The 24,524-nt window shown below is 41.8% G+C and overlaps 1 protein-coding gene across 2 annotated transcripts in view; it reads left to right on the top strand.

The window, feature by feature from the left end:
* Positions 1 to 6,324: 6,324 nt before the first annotated feature.
* The window catches only part of MYB (MYB proto-oncogene, transcription factor), a 35,201-nt gene continuing 17,001 nt past the window's right edge, over positions 6,325 to 24,524 (top strand). Inside the window, exons 1-11 of one of the 2 annotated variants that reach the window (XM_027602466.2) lie at positions 6,325 to 6,530; positions 11,086 to 11,203; positions 13,039 to 13,110; positions 14,629 to 14,721; positions 14,968 to 15,188; positions 16,925 to 17,159; positions 18,447 to 18,527; positions 18,992 to 19,096; positions 20,515 to 20,769; positions 21,676 to 22,038; positions 23,559 to 23,701. In XM_027602466.2, the coding sequence (XP_027458267.2) occupies positions 6,508 to 6,530; positions 11,086 to 11,203; positions 13,039 to 13,110; positions 14,629 to 14,721; positions 14,968 to 15,188; positions 16,925 to 17,159; positions 18,447 to 18,527; positions 18,992 to 19,096; positions 20,515 to 20,769; positions 21,676 to 22,038; positions 23,559 to 23,701 (1,709 nt within the window). In that variant the 5' untranslated portion in view covers positions 6,325 to 6,507. The remainder of the gene's footprint in view (positions 6,531 to 11,085; positions 11,204 to 13,038; positions 13,111 to 14,628; positions 14,722 to 14,967; positions 15,189 to 16,924; positions 17,160 to 18,446; positions 18,528 to 18,991; positions 19,097 to 20,514; positions 20,770 to 21,675; positions 22,039 to 23,558; positions 23,702 to 24,524) is intronic. The other variant, XM_027602467.2, reaches the window with a different exon arrangement.

Raw genomic sequence — 24,524 nt, 5'->3', positions numbered from 1 at the left:
ACCAGATGACTAAACTGCCAAAAGGGGTTACAGTGAGCTTGTGCTTGCAGTGAGGTGATAATAGGTCGGGGAGAAAGAGCTCAGAAGGGAGAACATTAGTGAGGGGGTGTTGTGCTAGTTTAGGCTGAAGCAATGATCATCTGGAAGGAGGTGGTAACAATGGGCATGGAAAAGAGGCCCCGAACGTGCAAGAATTCTCGAGCAAAGGCCCGCTTGTGTCTGCAAGCCCATGCCTCGCACAGTGCCTAACACTGAGTAGATGGTCTCCATATGTTTACCAATAAAAAGGAACTGTGGAAACACTGTAAAGTAGATAGAGGTAAAATGGGCTGCCCAGGTATTTTAGGGAGAAACAGAGAATTAAGGGCTGGAAGCACCCTTAAAGCTCTCTACTATAATCTCCTCATTATGAAAGTTTGGAATATGACACTCAGAGAAGTTGTATCCTGCCTGCACAAAGAACCTTGTTACTTAGTTACTCCAGTAACCATGTAGGTGTTACTGTTGTTGTTGCTGTTAAGATCTCTATTAATAAAAGCTTGCTATTTTGTCCACTGACTTTGAAATCTGCTCTTTTACAACATACGTGGGGCGAGTGTGGAGAGGGAGGAGGAGTTGGCTAGAACGGTTGTGAGAAGAGATGGGAGAAAAATGACGTCTGTAAACTGGTTTTCAGGACTTTTTTTTTTTTAAAGAATTTATTTATTTATTTGACAGAGAGAAAGCGCGCACGCGTGCGAGTGCAGAAGCAGGGGAAGGGGAGGGCCAAGGCCGAGGCGGAAGCAAGCTCCCCGAGGAACTCCATCCAAGGACCCTGGGATCATGACTTGAGCCAAAGGCAGACGCTTAACCCCTGGTTTTCAGGACTTTTCCTCAAAGCTTTGAAAAGATAGGACTATCACTTGGGAAAAGGTGAGCAATTTCCTAAAGCAGATTTCCTAAAGCAGAAAGAGGTAAGGCCTTCAAACTCTTAGTAGTATTTTTCAAACTATGCTTCAGTACCCATAACCAGGGCACAAAAACAAGGCAGGGTTCATGACCAGATGTATTTAAAATAGGATGGAATAGAATCAGTTGGATGGAATGAGATAGAATGGAATAGAATAGAATAGAATAGAATAGAATAGAATAGAATAGAATAGAATAGAATAATAGAATAGATTGCATGGTTGGTAGTATGAGGTAATATTGTTTTATAAACTTTTCTTAGCTCTAAGTGAGGGTGTGTGTGTGTGTTGAGATGGGAGGCAAAATGGGTTTGTTATTATGAGTCACAGACAAAAATGCTTGAACTGTCCAATAAATATTTTTTCTCAAAGTAAATGAAAACCTTTCAAAATCAGTTGACAAAATATAGAAGTCTATCAAAAGAAGAAAAGACAAAAACATTTACGTACGCATGTCTAGAAAACTTTCTTTACTCTCCAACAGCTCTCTTCTCCTAGCCCCTGCACTCAGTCTCAACCTCACTTTTTCAACTTCTTAAATATTTTCCAAAGACTTTCCCTTGACCATCTCCCTACACAAATGCATATTAGCAAATCCACAATATAATGCAACTACTGCCTTCATGCACATGGCTCTTAAATAGAGTATTTCTCCAGTGTTGCCCTGGTAAATGTTTAACAACAGGTTTTATGGGGTTGGGGAGCCCTTATTTGTAGCATTTGTCACTTTTTGTGGTATAAATACTCCAACCATAGCCAAGCCCGGCTACCCGGATGACTTCACTGAACACAAAACTGGGAAGACATGCACATTAGTATATGTTACATAGTATTTCCATAATGCAGATGTATTGCGGAAATTACCCCAAGAGCATACATACTCGTAAAATGTAGTAAAAAGAATTAGGAGATTATGACTTTTAAATATTTATTACCTTTTTTGAAATACAATATATTTAATTGTAGGTTTATAACATTTAATTTTTAATCATGTCTGTGTCTAACAAGTGGCTCACAAAATTCTGCCTGACGTCTCCAGTAGGCCGGGGTCCCACGCTCTCTGCCACCTGCTGAACAACTCTACCCGGATCTCTTCCATAAGAAACCACAAACTTAACATACTGAAATCTAAACTCACTTTCCTCTTTGAATCTCCATAGCGCACACTTCTCTTCCCCTCTTGACTTCCCTATTTCTGTGAATGGTGCCTCCAATAGCCATCCAATCAGTTGCTAAGTCTTGAAGCTTCTGCCCGGCCAGTGTTCTTCTGATCTACCCTCTCCTTTTCATTCCATTTAGGGTCACTGTCCTAGTCCAGACCAATTACCTGAACTCTTCCCCTTCATTTTCTTCTGACTACAGTCTATCTGACCATACTGTTAGATTAATCTTCCAAACGCACAGCTCTGAAACTCCAGTCCGACCTTCAAAGCTCTCCTTGCCCCAGGCAAATCTAGACAGCTCCTTGTTCCCTGTGCGTGGAATATGCCTTGTGATTACTGATCCTGTGTTTCTGTTCAGTTTTCTCTTCCTCTGGAACACCCTTCTCTTACCATGGAAAAACTCGTATCTTTTAACCAAGATTCAGTTCAAATGGTGATGAAAATAGGCAGGTTGTTTGTCTGAGGAATATATAATCTGGAGAGTGGAAATGCCAAAGGAGGTGCCAAACCCAGAAATCATTTAAAGATAAAAATGTATTTGGTCACTATCTAATATAGAGGCTCTATGAAACATGTTGCACTAACGTAGCACTTCCCCAGTTGTTATTACCAAAAGGTTTGTTGTGAGCTGACATGAACTTTATCTCAAACCTATGGATTTCAATTCTATATGCTACCGCTGTCATTCATTAACTGAAATGATCAAGAATCGTCTGTACTGTAACCATTTGGTGTTTACTGTAATTATCTCTCTTTTAATAATGCTCTGAACTAAAATGTGTTGAGAAGGTGAGGAGAGGTGGGCCGTTGAGATACGGAGCCCCAGAAGGCCGGTCTGCCACCACCACTGATAAGCCTCATTGTCTTTGGGACACTGACCACAGGTACTAAAGATCCACCACATGCTCAGGATTTCTCAACAGTCAGAAGCAAAAAAGCTGACATTTGTACCTTTTATACATCTCTCTTCCTTTCAGCCATTCCCTGATGGTTAGCGTAAATGCTTGCTTTCTCATGGAGGAGAATCCTAGTGATGATCAGCAAGGGATAAGTGATTCCTTTCCTTTCAAGTTCAAATCTGAGGCTGAAGTTCAGCAGTAAAGGAAGAAAGAATAGGCTGCCACAGCCCTGTGGTCCCTGGCATCAACTTTCTCACAGACTTAAATTATTTTGGATTGGAGAGACTGAATCCTTAGCCGAGGAGAGGTGAAAAAGAATGAGGTGGGGGAAGGTGATGAGAAACAACTGGCAAAGGTAAAAGTGTATTGAACCCTCTTGTCATCTCTCTTACAACGAGTTGTCTAGAAACCACTTCCATGAAAAACACGTGGGTACTTTTTTAAAATGCAGATTCCTAGGCCCTACCTCAGACCTACTGAATCATAGTCTCTAGGGGCACCGCCTGGGACTGTATATTTTTCACCAGAACACTCAGTGTTTGTGATACACACTAAAGATCGAAGACCACAGTTCTTCAGTGTTGGCCAACTCTGGCCTGCAGGCTGGATGTGGCCCTCAAGCTAAACATGTTTTTTATATTTTCAAAAAATTATTTAAAAAAAAAAAGAAGGAAAGAAAGGGACACACAATATAGCCCACAAAGTCTAAAACATTTACTATCTGGCCCTTTACAGAAAAGTTGCTGACCCCTGTCTAATGCAACGCAAATAAAAGTCTGTATCTGAATTTAGCCCTATCCCAGCCCAGCCCCAGCTAAAATAACTGGTGTGGCAGATCTTAAAAAAAAAAAAAATTAAGAGTGATGAAATATATAAAGTTCTCATCTAAAAATGCAGTTGTAATAATTACAAGTGGAGGGAATAAATGTGTAGTTATAGTAAACATTATGTAACAGCTTTGAAAATATATTTTCATCTATACAAGAATTTATGATAACTCCATTTGATTCTATCCTTCCATATACTTATCAGGTGGCAATATATCCCACATTAGCCTAGTAAGAATCATTGCACACATATACTCTTTATTGGACCATGCTTACATTACACATATGAGGAAAAATATACAACTACATCTCAAAATGTCTGTCTGGGAAATGAAAATATAATACATTTTCAAAACACATAGAAAAACGATGCACAAAGTAAACAAAGGGAATAAAACTGAATTTGATATCTTTCTACCTAAAAGGAGTTTAAGAATCATAGAGCAATTGTACCTCCTAATTATCTTGGGAAACATGAACTTATTTTCGGGAGGGTTCTTATACTCTGTGCTGAAGAGGCTCAGCTTGGGAATCACACCTGTTGGATTCATAAAGTAATCCCAAAGACAGAATGTAATTCCTTTCGGAGTAATTTCTACATGTTTGTTCTTTATTATTTATTTTTGATACAGAGAAAGAAACTTTATTATAGAATCTACAAATAAATATTGGCTTTAAAAATATATTAACTTGCGGGGCACCTGGGTGGCTCAGTTGGTTAAGCACCTGCCTTCCGCTCAGGTCATGATCTCAGGGTCCTGGGATCCAGCCCCACAGCAAGCTCCTTGCTCAGCAGGGAGTCAGCTTCTCCCTCTCCCTCTGCCTCTTCCCCTGCCTCTCCCCTCAACTCATGTTCTCTCTCTATCTCAAATAAATAAATAAAATCTTAAAAACAAACACTTTAAAATATATATATATATTAACTTGCAAGTGACTTGTCTTTCAGAATTGTGAACTAAAATATCTCACAGTAATTTTTGTTTCAGTGTTATTTTTTTCTCATGAAGAAAGTAATGTTAAAACCTTGCTAGCAACTAACATTTTTTGATAAGGATTTAAACTATATTACAATTTTTTAAGAAACAAAGTTTAAAACACCAGATAAAGTCTTGAAACCTAGCATGCTTCACCATTTAATAAAATTATGACTCATTTCTGCAAGAAAATGCTTTTTTAGTAAGAAAAATGCTTTCTGAGCTAAGTTTAAACTGCCGGGGCACATGGGACACCCACAAACCCAGTCAGCAGAAGTCTCAAACTTATAAGATTAAAGGAAAAATAAATTAAGTGTATACAGAGAATGAAAAAAAAAAATCCCCAATGGTATAAGTCTATAAACGGAAGTAAAACTAAAACTCCCCTAAAATCCCCCAATCATCAATCCTTATAAATTCAGCACTCATCTTCTCCCTTTATTTCTCCAGGAGCCCCTAGTTAAATGAACACAAAAGACTTCAATGATTTTTATCTCGTAAAACAGAGCCCCCAAACTACCCTAAGCCTGGATACCGACCTCTGCATCACAAACCGCTTAACTTTTAAAACCATGCAATCACACGTGGGGTTTCCTTAGTTCTGCTTGGAACCCCATGGATTTTGCAGGTGTGCGATCCCGGGCGCGCGCTGCAAGAGTGGTGCAGGGGCCGAGGTGCGCGGTGGGCGCCGCCCGCGCGGGGCGGGATGGGTGGGGCCGGGCGTGTGCCCGGGTGAGAGTGAAGCGCTAGTGACAACACGGAGGAGAGTGTGGGCTGTGTGGGCTCCAGGATCTCGGAGAGGAGTGAAAGCTCCCCCCGGATGCCCCATATGGAACGGTGATAGCTGCAGCCCCACTTGTATTTAAGTGTCCCTTGTCACTAACAAGTTAGAGATATTAAAAACAAAAACAAAAAAAGCCAAACGTCCCGTGAAAACACATGCTTCCGTCCCCTTCTCCTCCTCCCCACCCCCCATTCCCCCATCTCCAGAGAGCTGAATTTTACACCCTGCCTAAAATCCAAACCCCCATGCAGGAGTTTCCCCCTCCCCCCGGCCCTTGCCGCCCCCACGACAGTGAGTCAGAGCCCGGCGAGCTCGGGCGCTGGTGCCTGGGACACGCCGAGTGGGGCGACGGTGGCGCGGCCGCCAAGGGGGGGGGGCGCGGTAGCAGCGGGACGTGGCGCGAGCCCCGGGAGCGGGGTTTGCGCAAGAAAAGGCGCCGCCGCGGCCCCCGGCCGCCCCTCCCCAGCCCCGGGCTCCCCGCCCGCGCGCCGTCCGGGCCTCGCGGCGCGCTAGGCGCAGCGCGGCGGCGCGAGAGGAGAAGGGGAGCAGCGGCCCGGCCTGCCCGGCAGCCCGGCGGGCGGCAGCCAAGGCGACCGCGGAGGCGGCGGGCAGGGCGCGTGCGCACTGCAGGGGCGCCAGATTTGGCGGGAGGGGGAGTGTCCAAAGCTCTTTGTTTGATGGCATCTCTGTTTACAGAGTTTACATTTTAATATCAACCTGTTTCCTCCTCCTCCTTCTCCTCCTCCTCCGCGACCTCCTCCTCCTCCTCCTCTTTCTCCTGAGAAACTTCGCCCCGGCGGTGCGGAACGCCGCTGCGCAGCCGGGGAGGGACGCAGGCAGGCGGCGGGCAGCGGGAGGCGGCAGCCCCGAGCGGTTCCCGCGGCTCCCAGCTGAGCCCCGCGCCCGCCGCGCCATGGCCCGGAGACCCCGACACAGGTAACGGGGAGCCCGGACGGGCGGCCGCGGGCAGGGGCGCTCGGGGCACCAGGCGCTCGGAGAGCAGGTGGGAATGCGTTCCCGGATCTTCTGCCGGGCTGTCAGATCCTGCGAGGACCTAGAGCCTCTGCCTCTGCAGCAGAAGCCGCGAGTGAAACTGTTGAATGGAAGAGCCTATGCGGGAAATATATCAGGACGTCAGGAAGCATGCCCTGAGGCTCATTTTACAAGTTGCGCGGGGATACGTTTCTCTCTAGAGGGCAAAAAAGCAGCCGGGGCCAGAGAGGTGCCCACCAGCCCCGGGGAGCCCACTAGGTCCCTGACTTGATGCCGCGGGCGTCGGCGAGGGAGTCGCAGCGTAATTGGTGGATGCATTGCGATATGTTTGGACTTGGAAGTGCAGAGCATATGGCAGATATAGGGAAAATGCCGGATTGTTTAGTAGCTGCAGGTAGTTCCTTAAATTTCATTCATTCTTTATGGAGGCGAAGAAGAGCGGCAGCTGACAGGCGGCTGCAAGGAAGGTTTTAGGGAGGAAAAGGGTCTCTACATTGGCAAATTGTTTTAAGCCCTGGTTTTTAAAGCTCTCATAGTACTCTGGGAGGCTTTTATTTCTTATGCAAGCACTTCACACGCACTCACACGCGTCCGCGCTGCACATGTCCCGGCACTTGGGGAGGCTCTCGGCGGGATGATGGGTGAAGTCCCCTCACGTTGTGGCTGCACCGAGGGGAAGAGGGAGAGGAGGAGGGAAATACTCGTCCGAACTGTCAGTCGCTGGCGCTCCCGCTTCCCCTGGTCTCTGGACTTCCCGGACTGGACGCGCCGGAGTTCCCTGCGAGCCGCCGGGTGCGGGGACAAGCTCAGCGGCCGTCACGGTTGCCACTCAACGGACAAGGACGGAGACGGGCAGCACCCAAGGCCGCTGCCGCGCAACCAGGACGCAATCCCTCTTCGCTGGGGCAATAGGTCCGGGCGCGGCGCGCACACGTGGAAGCGGCTGAGGTTGCCGCTCCTCTCCACGCCCTGCTCCCGCCGCCTTAGGTCGCCCGGGAGGAGGACGGGTGACGGGCCGACCGTTGCTCAGAGGTTCTTGGTATAAGCCCCTGGAGGCAAAGCAAATCCAACCCCTTTTCCTTCGGGTTGTTTGCTTTTCATGTACTTATTTGTTTTTGAACCGGCTGTCGCTTGTCCCCGCGCAGCGCTAGGAAGTTGCAAGGAGCGTGGGTGTGGGCCTGGGCCGTGCAGCTGCACCCTCGGGCCGGGCCTGGCCAGGCGGGGAGCAGCGCCTAGGCATGGCTGGGTGCCGGAGAAAAAGGGAGACGACCTGTTGGGGGGGGCCTGGGCTTCCTATGCCTCACCCAGGGCCCGGCCACGCGGGGCGGGGTGCTGCCCCTGAAGTGGTTTCACCTTCGCCTTTGGGACTTAACAGCGGTGGCCACCTTTTTTTTTTTTTTTTTTTTTTTTGAGAGCAGAAACTGGGAGGAGGAGGAGAAGGAAGCTGGGAAGGGGTGCTGGGAGGAGGCGCGGTGCAGACTCCGCGCCCCGCGATTTCTGCTGGCCGGGTGGGGCGGGGCCGCGCAGGTTCCTTGCAGCTCCCAGGTAGCGGAGAAGGGTGGCGGCCAGGAGGGGCGGGAGCCTTGAACCTGCCCCAGGGGGAAGAGAAACCCGGCTGCGGGCTCAAAGCCGTTTCTTGCTGGGCGAGCGTCAGCTTGGCAGGGATTATTAACCAGGTCAGCGAAATGAGTCTGAACCCCTTTTCTAGAATCACAGTAGCGGCCACAAGACACTTCCTCCCGCTCCCCTCCCTCTTCCCAACCCCCAACACCTCTTTTCTTTTTCGTTTCTTTGCACGGTTTGTTTCCTTGACAGAATGTAATATTCATAGTTGTACTCTTGTAACCACACCAGGTCTAGCAGGTGGGGAGTCGAGTGCATCAAGCCAGAAATCAACCTTTGAAAGTCCTCTGACTGTTGAGTCTGAGAGCTTGTCGGAGCAGATAAAGGAAAATTTATTTCAGGTCCTTAGTAGAAATTAGTCGTGCAATTTAGGCTACCGGGACAACTTAGAGCGAGGGCATCGCCTGCAAAGCTCAAAAGCTCGCCCGGGTGCCAAACCTGCTGATGGCCCCAGGAGCAGACTATGAGCAGCCCTGGGCTCGCCCTGCTCCCCTTATGGTCTCTTCAGGACCTGCAGAAGTCCCACACCACGTTTTCCCCCAAGACTCTGGTTTTGCTCATCTCTGCTTCTGTGCTGAATTTTGAAGAAGCACGGAAGACATGAAATCATCATTTATTAGCCCTGGAAAGTACCTTACTAATAGAATCCAAGCCCTTAGGTAAAGGCGAGGAACTGAGGTCCTGAGAGAGAGGAAGTGATTTGTCCAAGTCATGCAGGGAAGTGGAGGCAGAATTAGGACTGGCACCTTGACATCCAGAACTCTAGTCCTGTTTGATGCCTATCCTTTCTCACCTGACGTTGGCTGCCCCCTATGGGCCGCCGCATTTGTTGCTTGTTCCTGAGAGGTGAGCTATTTCCAGGAGAAAGATGCCCAATTACTATTAGTTTGGAAAATGTAGTTTCTCACTTCTGAAAATCTCCAGATCCGGCCAGACCTACAACGTTAAAGTAAATGGAATCTGTGACTCCTTTTTCAGATTACCCTGCTTTTCTGATATTTCATAAGGGTGCCACTTCATTTGGGGGCTTTCCAAGGAGTTCCCTGTGAACCTTTCGAAAGATGCCGACTGACAGCTCTGGGATTATGATATGTATATATTTATCTTCTGATGCTTGTGTTTTTTTATTAGCGGGAATCTATTATATTTATTAATCTGTTGTTTAGAGCCTCTTATTGACAGTGGGGAACAGGATGAGACTCTTGTTTAAAAGAATAGACAACAAAAAATGATTGTAGATTATAAATACAGCTTAGAGAAATACAGCTTAGGGATCTCTTTTGTGGTGGCATTTGGAGTTTGGATCACATCCTACTTGGCACCATGAATCCTGGACTTACAGATTATGCCCAAAATAATAGTTTTAAATTATAAGTACCTCAAATTCAGGATTTTTGGAAAGCACTTTTGCTTGACTTGTAAGGGGTGAGTAATATATACTTTTAAGTTAGTTTGGGAAGACAAAACCTGTATAAAAATCATAATTGGCACTATGATGTTTCTCTATGTCATTTTTATTCTCAGTTTGCTGGATTTCTCAATATTACAATGAAAAATTTTAGTGAAGTTTCTAAGAGTCTAATTTAAGATATTTAAGGTACATTTATATTATATTAATATCTTATATTAAGACAGAATTTAAGATAACATATCTTATGTTTTATAAGTAAAATTACAACTAAAAGTAAACTATAGGGTGCCTGGGTGGCTCAGTCGTTAAGCGTCTGCCTTCGGCTCAGGTTATGATCCCAGGGTCCTGGGATCGAGTCCCACAACGGGCTCCTTGCTCAGCGGGAAGCCTGCTTCTCCCTCTCCCACTCCCCCTGCATGTGTTCCTGCTCTCGCTATGTCTCTCTCTGTCAAATAAATAAATAAAATCTTTAAAAAAAAAAAGTAAACTATAAATTTTACTGGCTGTTAACATTACTGTCATCTATTTGGTATATGATTAATAAACACTAAGTGTAGAGTTACTTCAAAAGTCATCAAAATTCAGAGTTTTGGTCTACTAGGTAAAAGAAAAGGCTCTCTTCAAAACACTAAGGCATTCGGGGGAATCCCTTAGTTTTGAATTAGGTACATTTTAGGAGATGTCAAATACCATTCAGTCAGAAATAGGAAAAAAAAAAGTAAGTAAGAGTGTGACTACCAAGTGGCCTAATTACTCATTTAGTTACTTAGGAGACTGACTATTGTCATCGCGGCCACAAGTTGGATCAACTGGCCTGCAGTTTTGAGCTGTTGGATATTAATGTTGTGTACAAAGCAGTCTGATCACGCAATGGCCTTATCCTTCCTCGGGTTTTGTAAATCCTTTCCTTTTACATTCTCTTAATCTTCTCATCCTTAAGGGATGACTATAATTGTACTGTTGGGTGTATTACTTCTTGAATTCTTTTTCTCTAAATAAAACACCAGCCCCATTGGAGTAACATCATTGAGTTGCTTGTTGTTGTGGAGAAATAGTATTTAAATGATGTGATGTATGCCAAAGATTTTTAGCGTGTGGTTATATAAAGGAAATTGGCTCTTGTTTCTTCTATTGTCCTTAACATTAAGTTTTCAACTTAAACCTTCATTGGTTGGAAGGTTGCCAAATGTGTAACTTGTCACTGGCCTAACAGTCTCAGCAGGTTTAAACATGTAGAGCAATAAGAAAGTGCCAGGTCCTTGGCCGTATCTGTGGATACCACTAACAGCAGAACCAGTTTGCAATACTAGAGCAACAGAAGGCAGAAAACAATCTTGTTGTGCAAGTTTTCAAAATGTTATCCTCATAACCTTTGAAAAGATTGAGTTTTCATGTAAATTTTGCTACCTAGTAGTTTAAGTCTTCTGGTTTCAGTCCACGTCTGCCCATTTTTTATTTCTGCAGCATATACAGTAGTGACGAGGATGATGAAGACATTGAGATGTGTGATCATGACTATGATGGGCTGCTGCCTAAGTCTGGAAAGCGTCACTTGGGGAAAACTAGGTGGACCAGGGAAGAGGTAACTAATCATGTTATCAAAACATGGAACAAACCTAGGGTGTATCAATTTATGGAAAAAAATGTTTCAGCTAAACTACAGGTGCTCAAACTCATTAGCTGGCTCTTTGAAATCTTACCCTGGCCTGCCCAGAGCAGCATGCTGACCTCTCACCACTCCCGCAACGTGTACTCTATACCATCTGCTTCGAAACTCTTCATAGTTCTTTGAATGTCCCCTCCTTCTCACTTTAGGTTTCATCTGTGTTTTTCTCTCTGCAAATTGTGTTCTTGTCCTTCTGCTGCACTACTTCTTACTACTTTTTTATCACCTGTGAAGACATCACCTTTTCTGCGAGGTCCTCCCTGGATTCCCCAGGCAGGTCGGATGCATCCTCCAGGCATTGGATACACATTCTTACTTATGACTGCTGTAACATGCGTGCCTCCCCCAGTAGACGAACAACAAATCTGCTGAGGGCAGGGCTAAATGTCTGCTCCTTTTTGTGTTCCCTGAGCCCAGGATCGCTTGACACAAAGGAAGATATTAATAAGTGTTCTCTGTACAAATGAATGAATTGCTATTTCCCAAAACAAAAGTATGAAACAAAATACTCACAGAACTCATCTTGTCATAATGGATTTAACATTTGTGATGTATATTTCACAGAGCCATATACATGAATGTCTATTCTAACAGCCTTCAGTGATGGATGGAGATGTGTCTTCTTCCCACCTTTCTTTTTCTGCTAGCTTATCAAAAGCTTGATCTTTGTACAAATGGAACAATACTTAAGGAGCAAAATTATTCATGTATGGGGAAAATTGCTTTTTCTTTAAAGTTTTCAAAAAAATTTGCAACTGATTTTAGAGGATTTTACATTAGAATAAATGATACTAACTCTTCTGTTTCATTCCACCCTACTTCACTTAAAACAGAGCCCTTCTTGATAGGCAGGTGGGATTACCAGTGAGCTCCATAGGAAATTCATAGTTTATCTGTGGAGGTTGTGATCTTAGATGATCCTGAGAGATATAGAAGTTCTGTTGTTAACACTGGTTTCCTAATTCCTGTGTCTGTGTCCTACAAGGACCCATGTTGTGTGTGAAAGTTACCTTTGCAGAAACGTGGGGGTTCTTTTTCACTTGAAAGAACGTGTTTAGAAAGACACTTGTGAACTGAAAGATTTCTCCCTGATGTTTCGTGTCTTCAGTGTTCTGATAAGTTTGGCCTCATTTAAATTGTGAATATATTGATGCAAAAATGAAATTATTTTCTTACATTATCCGTGCCTTCAAATTTAATCTAAAAAGTGATCTTCCATTTTTTGCATGAAAGAGGTTGAACTAGCTAAATGTTAAAATAGAACTTGAATCGTTTCTTACTCAAGATCCTATTTATTGTCATAGTTAAATGTCTTTTGACTCTAACATTGGAGTTCATTATTTTATTTCCCATCAAACAAAACTTTTAATAGTTATCATATACTAAACATTCAGTGAGCCAGGTATTATGTTTAATGTTTTGCATAGCTACTTCATGTAATCCCCAATGAACCACATTGACATCAGCATTCCCACGGCATAGAAGACAATATTAAGGCCCAGAAAAGCAAAATGATATACCCAAGCCCATCTAACTAGTCAATAGCTAAGTCAAGTTTCAAACTCTGGTCTGTCAGACTCTAAATAAATCTATGCTTTAAACCAGTATATTACATTAATATCTGTTGTATTTGGATATTTTTGAGGGTTTTTTTCTGGATTGGATTCTTAGATTGGCTCCATTTTACTCTTAATTGAATAAAGTTATACAGTAAATGCCTGATATCCTAGGATTAACTTTAAATGTCTTAGGATGAAAAACTAAAGAAGCTGGTGGAACAGAATGGAACAGATGACTGGAAAGTTATTGCCAATTATCTCCCGGTAAGTTTGTAATTTTTTCTTTCTATAAAAGGAACCCAGCATTTATGTCCTGGGAAAGGGCATTAAGCCATTACACATTCTCTCATATATAAGAAGTAGGGGGAGAACTGCCTCATCCAAACTTATCGTTTATAGTTTATATTGTAATGCATATAATTGGGGTTTCTAAATAGATTGTTAAAGGATTTTTACAACTTTTTTTTTAAAACTTTGCCTCTTGTTTTATCTTTTTATTTATTAGGATAATGTAATTTAGCTTTCTGATGACTTGTTATATGGTAGGATGACAAAACTCCTGACATTTTCAAGTTAGCTTCTTTTAAATTTCCTATTTATTTCGATGGCCATACTTTTGATACCCTGGCTGAAAATTTCGGTTTATCCTTTTTGACTTACCCCACTTCCCGTCTCCTACAGCCAAGCAGTGACTATGGAATCTGGAATTCCTTTCTCAGTCAGCCCCTTCTTCCCATCCTCCTTGCTGTTCCGACAGGTCCGGCCCCCTTCCCTCTTTTCTGGACACTTACAGTGGCTTCCTAACTGGCTTCCCTGCCTGTAGCCTTCCACTCTTCCATCCATCCCAAACGTTGTTGGCACATGGAGCTTCCTAAAATGCAGCTGTCCCTGAACTTTTCAAAATCAACAGCAGTGACATAGAGTCTCACAAATTAAGTACACTGCCCCGACCTGGCATACAGGGTCCTTCCACATGGCCCCAACATACAGCTCCGGTTCTGTTTCCTACTTCCTCTCTGTGAGCAGGTTTCGTTGAATTCATTTCTGCTTTCCCTCCTTTGGGCTTTTTGTCTTTGGTGATGTCATCTCCTAGAATGTTCCATCCATCCTCCCAAGTCCCTATCAAGAGCTTTTCCAGACTCCTCCTTAGGAAACATAATTTCCCCTCCTAAGGAGATGCTTCTGTTCTCAGCCCAATATCATTTTGCTTTGGTTTCTTCTTGCATGTGGATCAAATTCTGCCTTCTATTGGTTAATTATATATTTGTCTTTTTTTTTCTTGTAAGATTACACTCTCTTGTAATGTAGGGCCTCTCTTTATTCATCTTTGTTCTGCAGTATTAATACCCGAGGCCCTAAATTGAAGCACATCTCTTAGTTTGAATGGGAAGCAAACTTGAGTCACTTAGAGTAGGTTTCCATGAAAGCCTGACCTTCATGTGGAATCACTAACAAGTCTTAGTCTTTGTCCATAGAGGTACTTCCACGGGCTGAGGATAAGGTTAAGTTAAATTCACAGCGATGTGTACAGTATGTGGTCCTTCAGTTCATATGGCAAAGCTAATTTTAAATGCAATTTTGATATATTCTTTGTATGTTTTTTAACTGTAAGTAATGAGTGATAGGTAGGCTCTCCAAACATGCCCTAAAATGTTCCTGAATGTGTGTCTTAAATGTTCCTGAATGTGTGTATTGTCTATGTATGTTTCACACTACAACAAAGTCTTCATGTGCTTATCACATCATATCTATATGACAGCTCATACTTTGTTATTTGTCTAGAATCGAACAGATGTGCAGTGCCAGCACCGATGGCAGAAAGTACTAAACCCTGAGCTCATCAAGGGTCCTTGGACCAAAGAAGAAGATCAGAGAGTAAGTTCTTTCCTCACTGGTGTGTGAATCACAATTCAGAATATTCCCAAGACATCTTTATTGAATGTTTGCCAACTAGAGGAAACAGGTAAAGTGTCAGGAAGCAGAGGACTCTATTCCCATATTTCCAATGAATGAAAGCAGATTCTTAGACATTTTCTAAAGATCTTGTAACACTGAAGAATGATTACACTGAGTCATTACATAACATTAAAACATAGGTTATTTTTGTGTGTTTATCTGAAGGTGATAGAGCTTGTACAGAAATACGGTCCGAAACGTTGGTCTGTTATTGCCAAGCACTTAAAGGGGAGAATTGGAAAACAATGTAGGGAGAGGTGGCATAACCACTTGAATCCAGAAGTTAAGAAAACCTCCTGGACAGAAGAGGAAGACAGAATTATTTACCAGGCACACAAGAGACTGGGGAACAGATGGGCAGAAATCGCAAAGCTACTGCCTGGACGGTAATAATATGTCAAAAAATATATTGATTGGGAAGAACGAGGGAGTGGGTATTGAACATTTTGTTTTAAATGTATGGTGAGTGAATTACATTCCAATGATCGTAAGTGTTTCATTAGATATGCCAGATCCATAGATTTTAAAACTGGAGGAGCTCTTAGCGTTTCTCTGGTCGAGGACTTCCAGAATCCACCCAACAGTGAGCTCTGGGCCAAGTCATCGAACTTCCCTCAGCTTCCATTGCTCCATTTGCAAAATGAGTAATAGCCTACTTCCCAGGGCCCATGTTAGTATCAAACAAAATGAACGTCGAAGCACTTTGTAAACTATAAAACTCTAAACACATAGCAGGAAACTGAGGATAGACATTTTGTCGCTGCTCTGAGTTCATGCAGCTGGTGAAGTGACCAGAAGCTCAGCTGTCATTTTCCTGTTACTAGCGTTCATTTCGTTCTACCACTTGGCTTCGTTTTTCTTCCTTTGAAGAAATAAATAGAGTATTTCTAGAATTATCATACTGCTTTCAGGTTTTTAAATAAGGTCAGTGTTATGCTTTCTTTTAATGCACAAGGCACAAAAATGACCTCATTATTAGGGACATCTGTAGATGCTCATTTTTGTCCCAATTACCCCACTGGAATAGTTTATAAACAAATTTTCTTTAATTTGGAAAATACTTTTCATTATAAATCTTATGTAAATAATGTAAGATAGAAAATATTTAATAAATTTTATTCTTGAGCTTCAAAATTGGAGAAAGGGTCCTTTCAAAGAAGGCTCTGGCTCTGATGGTTGATGTAGAGTTCTTGTGTGGCGTTCCAGAGCATTTCCTCCCTCATGGAGAATTCAGCATCAGCTCAGAGAATCCAAGAGGTTGCCAAAAGGAGGCCTTTTCTCCCATTTGGCCTGAGAGGATATGCTGTTGATTCTTGTAAAAATTTAAGGGGCGATTGAACTTCCTCTTTCTTTAGCATACATTCCCCCACCCCCATCAAAAGAGTAAAAGGGAGGCTTAAAACGGTTTTTTTTTTTTTTTTGAATTGAGAAACTATTTTCCTGAGAATTGAAAGACTTTAGTAAAAATGCTTTGCAGTTTGAAAATATATGAGGACTTGGCATCTTTCCCTTCTGGATCCCATTCTCCATTCTCACCTCTGGTGATAGAACAGTTTGAGGTGGATGTCAAGAGGTGAGAGTTTCTTTTTTCTCTTTTTTCCTTTTTTTTTTTTTGACTCAAAATTTCTGGCTAGTGCCATTTGAGATAAAGAGCGGACAGTGAGGCAGTAGCCCATCATTATCATTCACCAAACTTTACTGTGTGCCTGTTGTGGTGGGCAGGCCCTGCTAAGACATAGTCAAAGGAGCCATTTTTCTAGAACCGCTGGATCTCTAAGTTGTATTAGAGCCTTGGACCATGAACAGTCAGAATAAACATGAAGGGTGGTCGCACTGAAAATAACTCTTTTTATCAAGGAAACAAAGTGGTTAAAGAATTTAAAAATTCTAGAAGTCCATGTATGTTCCCTATGGGGTAATGAGAAAAATCTATGGATTTTCAATTAGGTAATAGGGGAAGCATGATTTTTCAGAGGTCCAGAAGACTAAAGCAATTAAAACAACAACAACCCCAAAAGACCAGAAGGAAAGGTCTCTGTTCGAAACAGTTTTCTGTCCATTAACTGTAATCTGAGTTGAAATTTTTGTTTGTAAAATTCTTATGTGATATATTTCTGTGCAGAACTGATAATGCTATCAAGAACCACTGGAATTCTACAATGCGTCGGAAGGTCGAGCAGGAAGGTTATCTGCAAGAGTCTTCTAAAGCCAGCCCACCAACAGTGGCCACCAGTTTCCAGAAGAACAGCCATTTGATGGGTTTTGCTCATACTCCACCTTCGGCTCATCTCCCTCCGGCTGGCCAGCCCTCAGTGAATAATGACTATTCCTATTACCACATTTCTGAAGCACAAAATGTAAGCCATTTCTGAGAATTTAGTTTACTGAGAGAGATGGTGATTTTAGCTCCAGGTAGAAGTAATAATACTTCACACTTTTATACTTTTCAGAAAACTTCCATAAACATGATCCCCTTTGATCCCCACCTACAGCCTTTGAGGTAGATAGGGGGAGGTGTTGTTATCAGGGGGCACATCCCCAGAAGCCAGGTGGTTAAGTGATCTGCAAAGAGTCACACAGCCCACTGTGAAGACTGGAGTCCAGGTTGTTGGATTTTAAGTGCTTCAGATCAGATTAGCTTTTGAATGTAAATTTACTTAACAAGCTCTTGCTGAAGCAGAAGAGGGGAATGAAGATGTATTTTGGAGCTGTTGTGTTCCTCTTCCAAAATGAAAAGTGAATGTAATATTAAACTTAAAGAGGAGATCGTTTGACACTGAAATTCAACAAGTTTGATTCTGTAAATTTGATTCTGGTAGTGATCTAGCAGAAATGTCTTAACGTATTCCTTCCGGTCATGTTTACCTACTTACTCTGGGTCAGGAGCAGGTTTGTGACACCATTTTCTGATGTCTTCTTTCATCCTCCTTTGGATCAGTGTGATTCCTTCCTAATTGCCAGATATTTCTATTCAGGGAAAAAAAATTTCCATAATGGTTGGGAAAAAAAAAATAAGGAGAATAAAGACAAGATCAATAAACTTTAATCTTAAAACTAACAATAACAGATGGTGAAACTTAGCCAAGAATGTGGAGCTCATATGCAAATTATATTCAAAATATATTGCTAAATAATTTTTACTCTTCTCTATCTGTTCCATTCATTTGACTACAGACTTTCCAGAAAAGTCTCAGGTGAATGAACTATCATAGGTGGTTCTGTGCTCTTTACTAAAACTCATGATTATTCCAAGAAAAATATTTCTATTATAAATAGCTAGAGCCATCAGTTTTTCCCATCATGACTTCTTTCATACATTCATGAATGCTTTTTAGGTTATATTTTTCATTGTGTTTTTCTCTAATTAAGGAATACTTCTCATCAAGATCAATGAGCACTTTAAATCTCTTTATGTTGCTTAAACTGCTTATTTAGCCATTTTTAAAGGCTGGCTAAAATTTCAAATTAGAGGGTGTTTGTTTGTTTTTTTTTTTCTTCTCTGTGTGTGTGTGAATTTTATCAGTAGAGTTTTATTTTGTTTTGTTTTTCCTCAGTCCTAGAGCAAAACCTCAGGAAGCCAAGTGCCCTAAAGCCTATGTGACCATGAATGACACGGCCTTTGTTTGTCTGCCTTTTTGATCTAGGTCTCCAGTCATGTCCCATATCCTGTAGCGTTACATGTAAATATAGTCAATGTCCCTCAGCCTGCTGCTGCAGCCATTCAGGTAAGATCATTTGAAGACCATTTCATAAAGAAACTCGTTGGCTGTTCAAAGCAAACTTTTTTAAGACACGCTTTATTTCTTTCATCTAAACACTTACTTTCACTTGACCAACTGAAGTAAAGAAAAAAGAGGGAATAGTGGAGAGGTGGGTGGAGTTCTGGCCAGCAAGCTACCAATCTTCACTTCTAGAGCAAACTTGCTCAGGAATTCTCTGGTTCTCTGATGTTATCAGGTGAACCAGCACATCAGTGAGCGCCCACTCGAGCCTCAGATTTCATATCACCTCCCTTACGTCTGGAATAACCCTCACAAAGCTTTGTACAATGGCCGGATTCAGTTGGTGTTGGTTTCACGCTGAGGCTCCTGGGGCCCAATGGTCCCTCATGACTGGGGGCCACAGCCATTGTATCTGCAGCTTCCAATCAGGCCCTTGAATTTTTTTCTGCCTTCACTTTTAATTTCAGAGACACTATAATGATGAAGACCCTGAGAAAGAAAAGCGAATAAAGGAATTAGAATTGCTCCTCATGTCAACTGAGAATGAGCTCAAAGGACAGCAGGTGCTCCCGGTAAGAAGAGAACCGTGTGCTTGAATCGGGGGGACAGCAGCCTCACCCCAGTGCCCTCCGTCTCTTGTCCCTTCTTTTCTAACTATTACACTAACCAAGACTGTAGATCCGTTAACAGTGTTGGAACAGAAGTCGCTTGTGCTAAAATGCAGTTGGATCCCAGCGTATATTGACCAAACTGAAAGTAGCCCTTTCATGTGGCAAAAGAAATGCAGAGTCCACTTGTGGTGGACGCCATCGATTTTCTTGTTTTCTCAGGACTGTTATCCATTCAAAGACTAATTAACAGATATAAATGAATGAAAAATCTGCAATTTTTACAAAGCTCTGTTACCTGTCTGGTACCTATTCATTTGACGCTTTTTCTTTTTCTATTATTTTTCTTAACCTAGATTTCCATACTTTCATACACTACTGAATTTTGACATCCTTTTTGGTGGTTGAGCTGTGAACTGAGAAAGCAGCATGTACTTTGTAACCTCTGTAGTTTTGGGTGTTTTTTTTAAAGATTTTTATTTATTCATTTATTTATTTATTTGATAGAGACAGCGAGAGAGGGAACAGAAGCAGGGGGAGTGGGAGAGGGAGAAGCAGGCTCTCCACGGAGCAGGGAGCCCGACGCGGGGCTCGATCCCAAGACCCTGGGATCATGACCTCAGCCGAAGGCAGACACTCAACGACTGAGCCAGCCAGGCGCCCCAATGTAACCTATGTAGTCAAGCAACAAGGAGAATAAAAGACGTGATACCCAGTAGGGATTCTTAGGAGTTGATTCCTTTGGGGTTAAATAATAAGATAATTATGTGCATATGTTAGTTCGACCACTTTTTAACTTTAGTTCATGTTTTGCAATGTCTCCCTGTTGCGTGGTCATGCTGAAAGGAGACTTCGGTTAATGTGCTCTTCTGCTTTCCTAACCACGTTGATTTGGCAGCCCTTCAGTGCATCCGTGCAATCGGTAACATTCAGAGGGGATAGAAGCAACAAGAACATATGCAGATAAAAGCACCTCTAACTCTGGAGTCCCCTGGCCTTTCTGTAGGTTAGAAGGAGAATAGGACAACTCTTATTCTCAGCAACTCTGTATGGCCTTTTGGAAGGTATGTTAAAGTAGATCTTGAAGATAGTCCGTGTGAGACTTGTACTTTGTGACACAGTCCCTCTGTTTGCAGTTTTAGCAAAATGATGACAGTGAGGGTACGCACGGAGGTGACAGACCATAACACTATTAAAAAGCAGGGTCTTGCATCGATAAAAGGAAACATCTTGACAACTGTTTCATAGGCGCAAGTTTTGGATGATGCAACTACTTTTATCTTTCCTCCAACAGCATCTGATACCTTGTGCAACTTCATTGCTTAGTTCCTTCTCCCTTTCTTCTCCCCGCTCTTTCTTTATTCCCCCACCCCCCGCCTTAGACCCAGAACCACACGTGCAGCTATCCCGGGTGGCACAGCACCACCATCGCTGACCACACCAGACCTCATGGGGACAGTGCACCTGTTTCCTGTTTGGAAGAACACCACTCCACTCCATCTCTGCCTGTGGATCCTGGCTCCCTACCTGAAGAAAGTGCCTCTCCAGCAAGGTGCATGATCGTCCACCAAGGCACCATTCTGGATAATGTTAAGAACCTCTTAGAATTTGCAGAAACACTTCAATTTATAGATTCTGTAAGTAGAATTGTTAAGGCAAGTTAATGTTTTTGAAGGTGAATTAGGAAACCCATTTCTCAAATGATTGCCATTTTCTATAGCAAATACCATGTTATTAGCATATATTAATGTAAAAGTATGATTTTAGCCTTTGCATATATGTTTTTTCAGAGATCTGAATTCATAGACTACCCAGATAAAAGGTAGCTTTTCATGCATTTCCTTCAAAATGCATATTTTTTACAATAGTAAGTTAATGACCTATAAGTAGATCCTGGGTTATGGAATGATATTTGAGTTATTTTTAATTTATTTTACTTTGTTACTTCTTTGTGTTTCTTCAGAATTGTGCTTTGCTTTCGGATAGCACATTAAGAATTGCGTTTACTCAGAACTTAAAGCAGTCTTTCAATGTATTTGAAGTAGTAAGAGTTTATTAGTGGTACATGGCTCTCGCCACAAAACATTGATTATTGAATACCAGCCCCAATTGGTTCACTAAGACAAACCATCTTTAGTGAAGCAGATGTGAGTGCAGAACCTAAAAAGTAGATACTCGGTTCATTTCCTTTGTCGCTAAAAAGCATTTACTGCATATCCATCAAATGGGATGCACCTTGCCAAAATGTGCCATCTGGAACAGGTTTCCTTTTTGCTTTGGATTGCATGCAAATAAGAGCGTACCGGGGGTGAGAGAGGGGGGCGGGGGGTGTCCCTGCGGCACATACGCAGGACCAGCCTGCAGGCAGCACGGTGGACCTGCCATGCAGTGTACCAGAACAATTGTGAATCCTGAAGCTATTTCTCAAGAGGGCCAGGTGTTTTGTCCAACGTCAGCATCTCTTTCTCAGCGCTGTGTTTCAGGTGATGGCACACAACATGCACACACCGTCTCAAAGTTCTGTGCCTCCCACATTGTTTCAGGATTCTTCAGCATGGTGTGATTTCAGCAGTTTTGAATTCTTTGAAGAAGCAGATTTTTCACCTAGCCAACATCATGCAGGCAAAGCCCTACAGCTTCAGCAAAGAGAGGGCAGTGTGACTAGACCTGCAGGAGAGCCTAGCACAAGGGTGCACAAACTCAAGTTGAATGAGGGTTCACTTGACCCACTCAAGCCCTTACCTCCTTCGAGGCACAGCACAATTCCACTGGTCATCCTACGAAAAAAGCGGGGCCAGGCAAGCCCCTTGGCCCCTGGAGACTCTAGCTCCTTCGTATTTGCTGACGTCAGCAGCTCAACTCCCAAGCGTTCCCCTGTCAAAAGCCTACCCTTCTCCCCTTCGCAGGTAGAGCACGATTTCTGCACAGCTATTACTAATTTTCAACAGCCACTCAAGCCTTAATAATCTAGAAACTAATCCTTTGGAACAAATGACTAATTACTGTTGCCCTCACTGATTTCGTTCCATCGTTGAATCTAGCTGTTGCTAAGTCATACTGCCTCCCAAAGTTTGAGCTGTCTGTAGGCTGACTGATGATTTTGTCATAATTCTCTCTTTTCTTTTTGGTGATTTGAAACACTGTTAGTTGCATGGGATGTGCTTTTATTTCCTCCAGCACTAGAGTTTTAACATTTCTATCCCTTCCTTTTCTCCCATCCCTTCCCTCTGCTTAAAAACTTTAGCAGATTTTTCCTGCCTGTTTGTTCACTTATTATTTTGTGATTCACTGACCCAGGGGAGGAGGGACCCAAACTATGTTTGGAGAGCATTTGGGTTGCAACCAGAAACTTAGAGGTTCTGATCCATCCTTAGGTGGAAAAGTTTTGGGAAAGCATAAGGAACAAATACTCAAGAAAAACAACTTATGTTTTAATTTTAATTTCTCAACATTGGCTTTTTTGAGTTACTCCATACTATTTTATCAACACGGTTTTTGCCATGAATATTCTCATTTCATAGAGTTTTTTTTAAGGCATGGAAACTATAATTCTTGTCAGAGACTTGTATTCCTTAATTACTAAACTAATTGAAGTTAATAGATAATTGGGCACTTTAAAACATTTTTCCAATTATATGTCTGTTGAGTTTATTTTAAGGACAGCTTTAAGTATGAACAAATGAAGCACCCACCCAAAAAGTTATCTTGTCATTTGCTTGTATCTTCCAAATTGTATTCTGGAGAATATTAGTTCTGCAAGACTTTAGTAGTAGATGTTCCAGAAAAAAATCTAAGAATATAAGTTTGGGAAACACTAAGTCACAATTAAAATTGGTTTCTTTACTGCAGAACCTCTCAGAGTTTTTAATACACTGATGCGCATTATGAATTTCCAGGAGATTATGATATGTATGTTTCCCAAACTTATTTTACCTTGAGACTTTCTGAGGGACACCTATTATTTCCCCAGAACAATGCATTCTGAGAAACACAGCTTATTATTCAAGAATTTTCCACATAATGCAAGCCTTCTATCATAATATTCATAGATCATTAAAGAGAAAAAACAGCATGAAAGAAAAACTATAATTAATTTCTAAAAAATCACTTTAAGGCTTAAAATCTTAATAAAGAGTGCATCTCATTCTCTTTAATGGCAAACGGCATTTATTGAGAATATTTTCATAGGATTTTTCAAGTTCTTCAGCAGTGACCCTAGATTTTATTTCTTGGAAATTACACTCCAAATTGCACTCCAACTGAAATAAAACAATACCCTGTCCAATACTACATGCTTGTTAACATCTTTATTATTTTACATAGTGGGTCAGTAAAACATACTTGCTTGTTATCATGGTGTGATTTTTAAGTTGGGCTGAATAAGAATCACTGCTTAAGTAATTTTTTTCTTTCTTCCCATATTTAGTTCTTAAACACTTCTGGTAACCATGAAAACTTAGACTTGGAAATGCCTTCTTTAACTTCCACACCTCTCAATGGTCACAAATTAACTGTTACAACACCATTTCATAGAGACCAGACTGTGAAAACTCAAAAGGAAAATACTATGTAAGTCCTTGGTTCAAGAATAAAATTATTTTTCCTTATTTACTTACATTTAATTAATGGAATATAGCCCCCAAATGTCTGACACATTTGATGTATCTAATCATGTATATTCTCACATTGACTGTATCCGTCCTAGGTATGTTAAAACTACCTAGGGGTGGCAAGTCAGTAGATAAACTAGATTATGTTTTGTAGTTCACTTCACAATGTCCTATTTAGAAGGACTATGTAGGACCACATGCAGAGGTAGTCCTCATATAACTTTTCCATTCAGTTGATCTGTTTGCTCGGTAAGGCTTTTTCTTCTTCACTGAAGACAAGATTTTCAACCTCCTTTCCTCTCTGATTATAAAATTCAGAATAACAATGGTATGGTTCTTTACTTAGTTCATATTTTTTTAATCTTATGTTTCCTTTTTGAAATTTATCTACAGATAAGACTTCTTCTAAAATCCCCAGGAATATCATATGATCAGAAGCCAGAGTGATTAAGCAATGTTTATATTCAAAAAAGCCTTACCCAATTCAAAGAAATGGCAGAGAACATCAATATGAATTATAAGAAACCTTTAAAAAATTATATCTTACAATTTCCAGTTATAATAAGTACATTTTAAAAGGTTAACCTGTGTTTTCTATTGTGGGCCTGTTTTAATGAATAGATCAAATTGATTTGTAGATGACAACAGATCTTTACAATGTTTATAGTCATTATAAAAACCTAGGAGCATTATATGTGTCTCCAGAATGATTAAAGAAAGATGAAAAATAGTTTAATGCTCTTAGGAGTATCATATTTTGAAGTATTTGGTAATACGGGATG

The sequence above is a fragment of the Zalophus californianus genome, chromosome 7 (assembly GCF_009762305.2).
Source record: "Zalophus californianus isolate mZalCal1 chromosome 7, mZalCal1.pri.v2, whole genome shotgun sequence".
NCBI classification, from domain to species: domain Eukaryota; kingdom Metazoa; phylum Chordata; class Mammalia; order Carnivora; family Otariidae; genus Zalophus; species Zalophus californianus.
The sequence above is the reverse complement of the archived record's forward strand: the minus strand, read 5'-3'. Positions and strand labels throughout refer to the sequence as shown.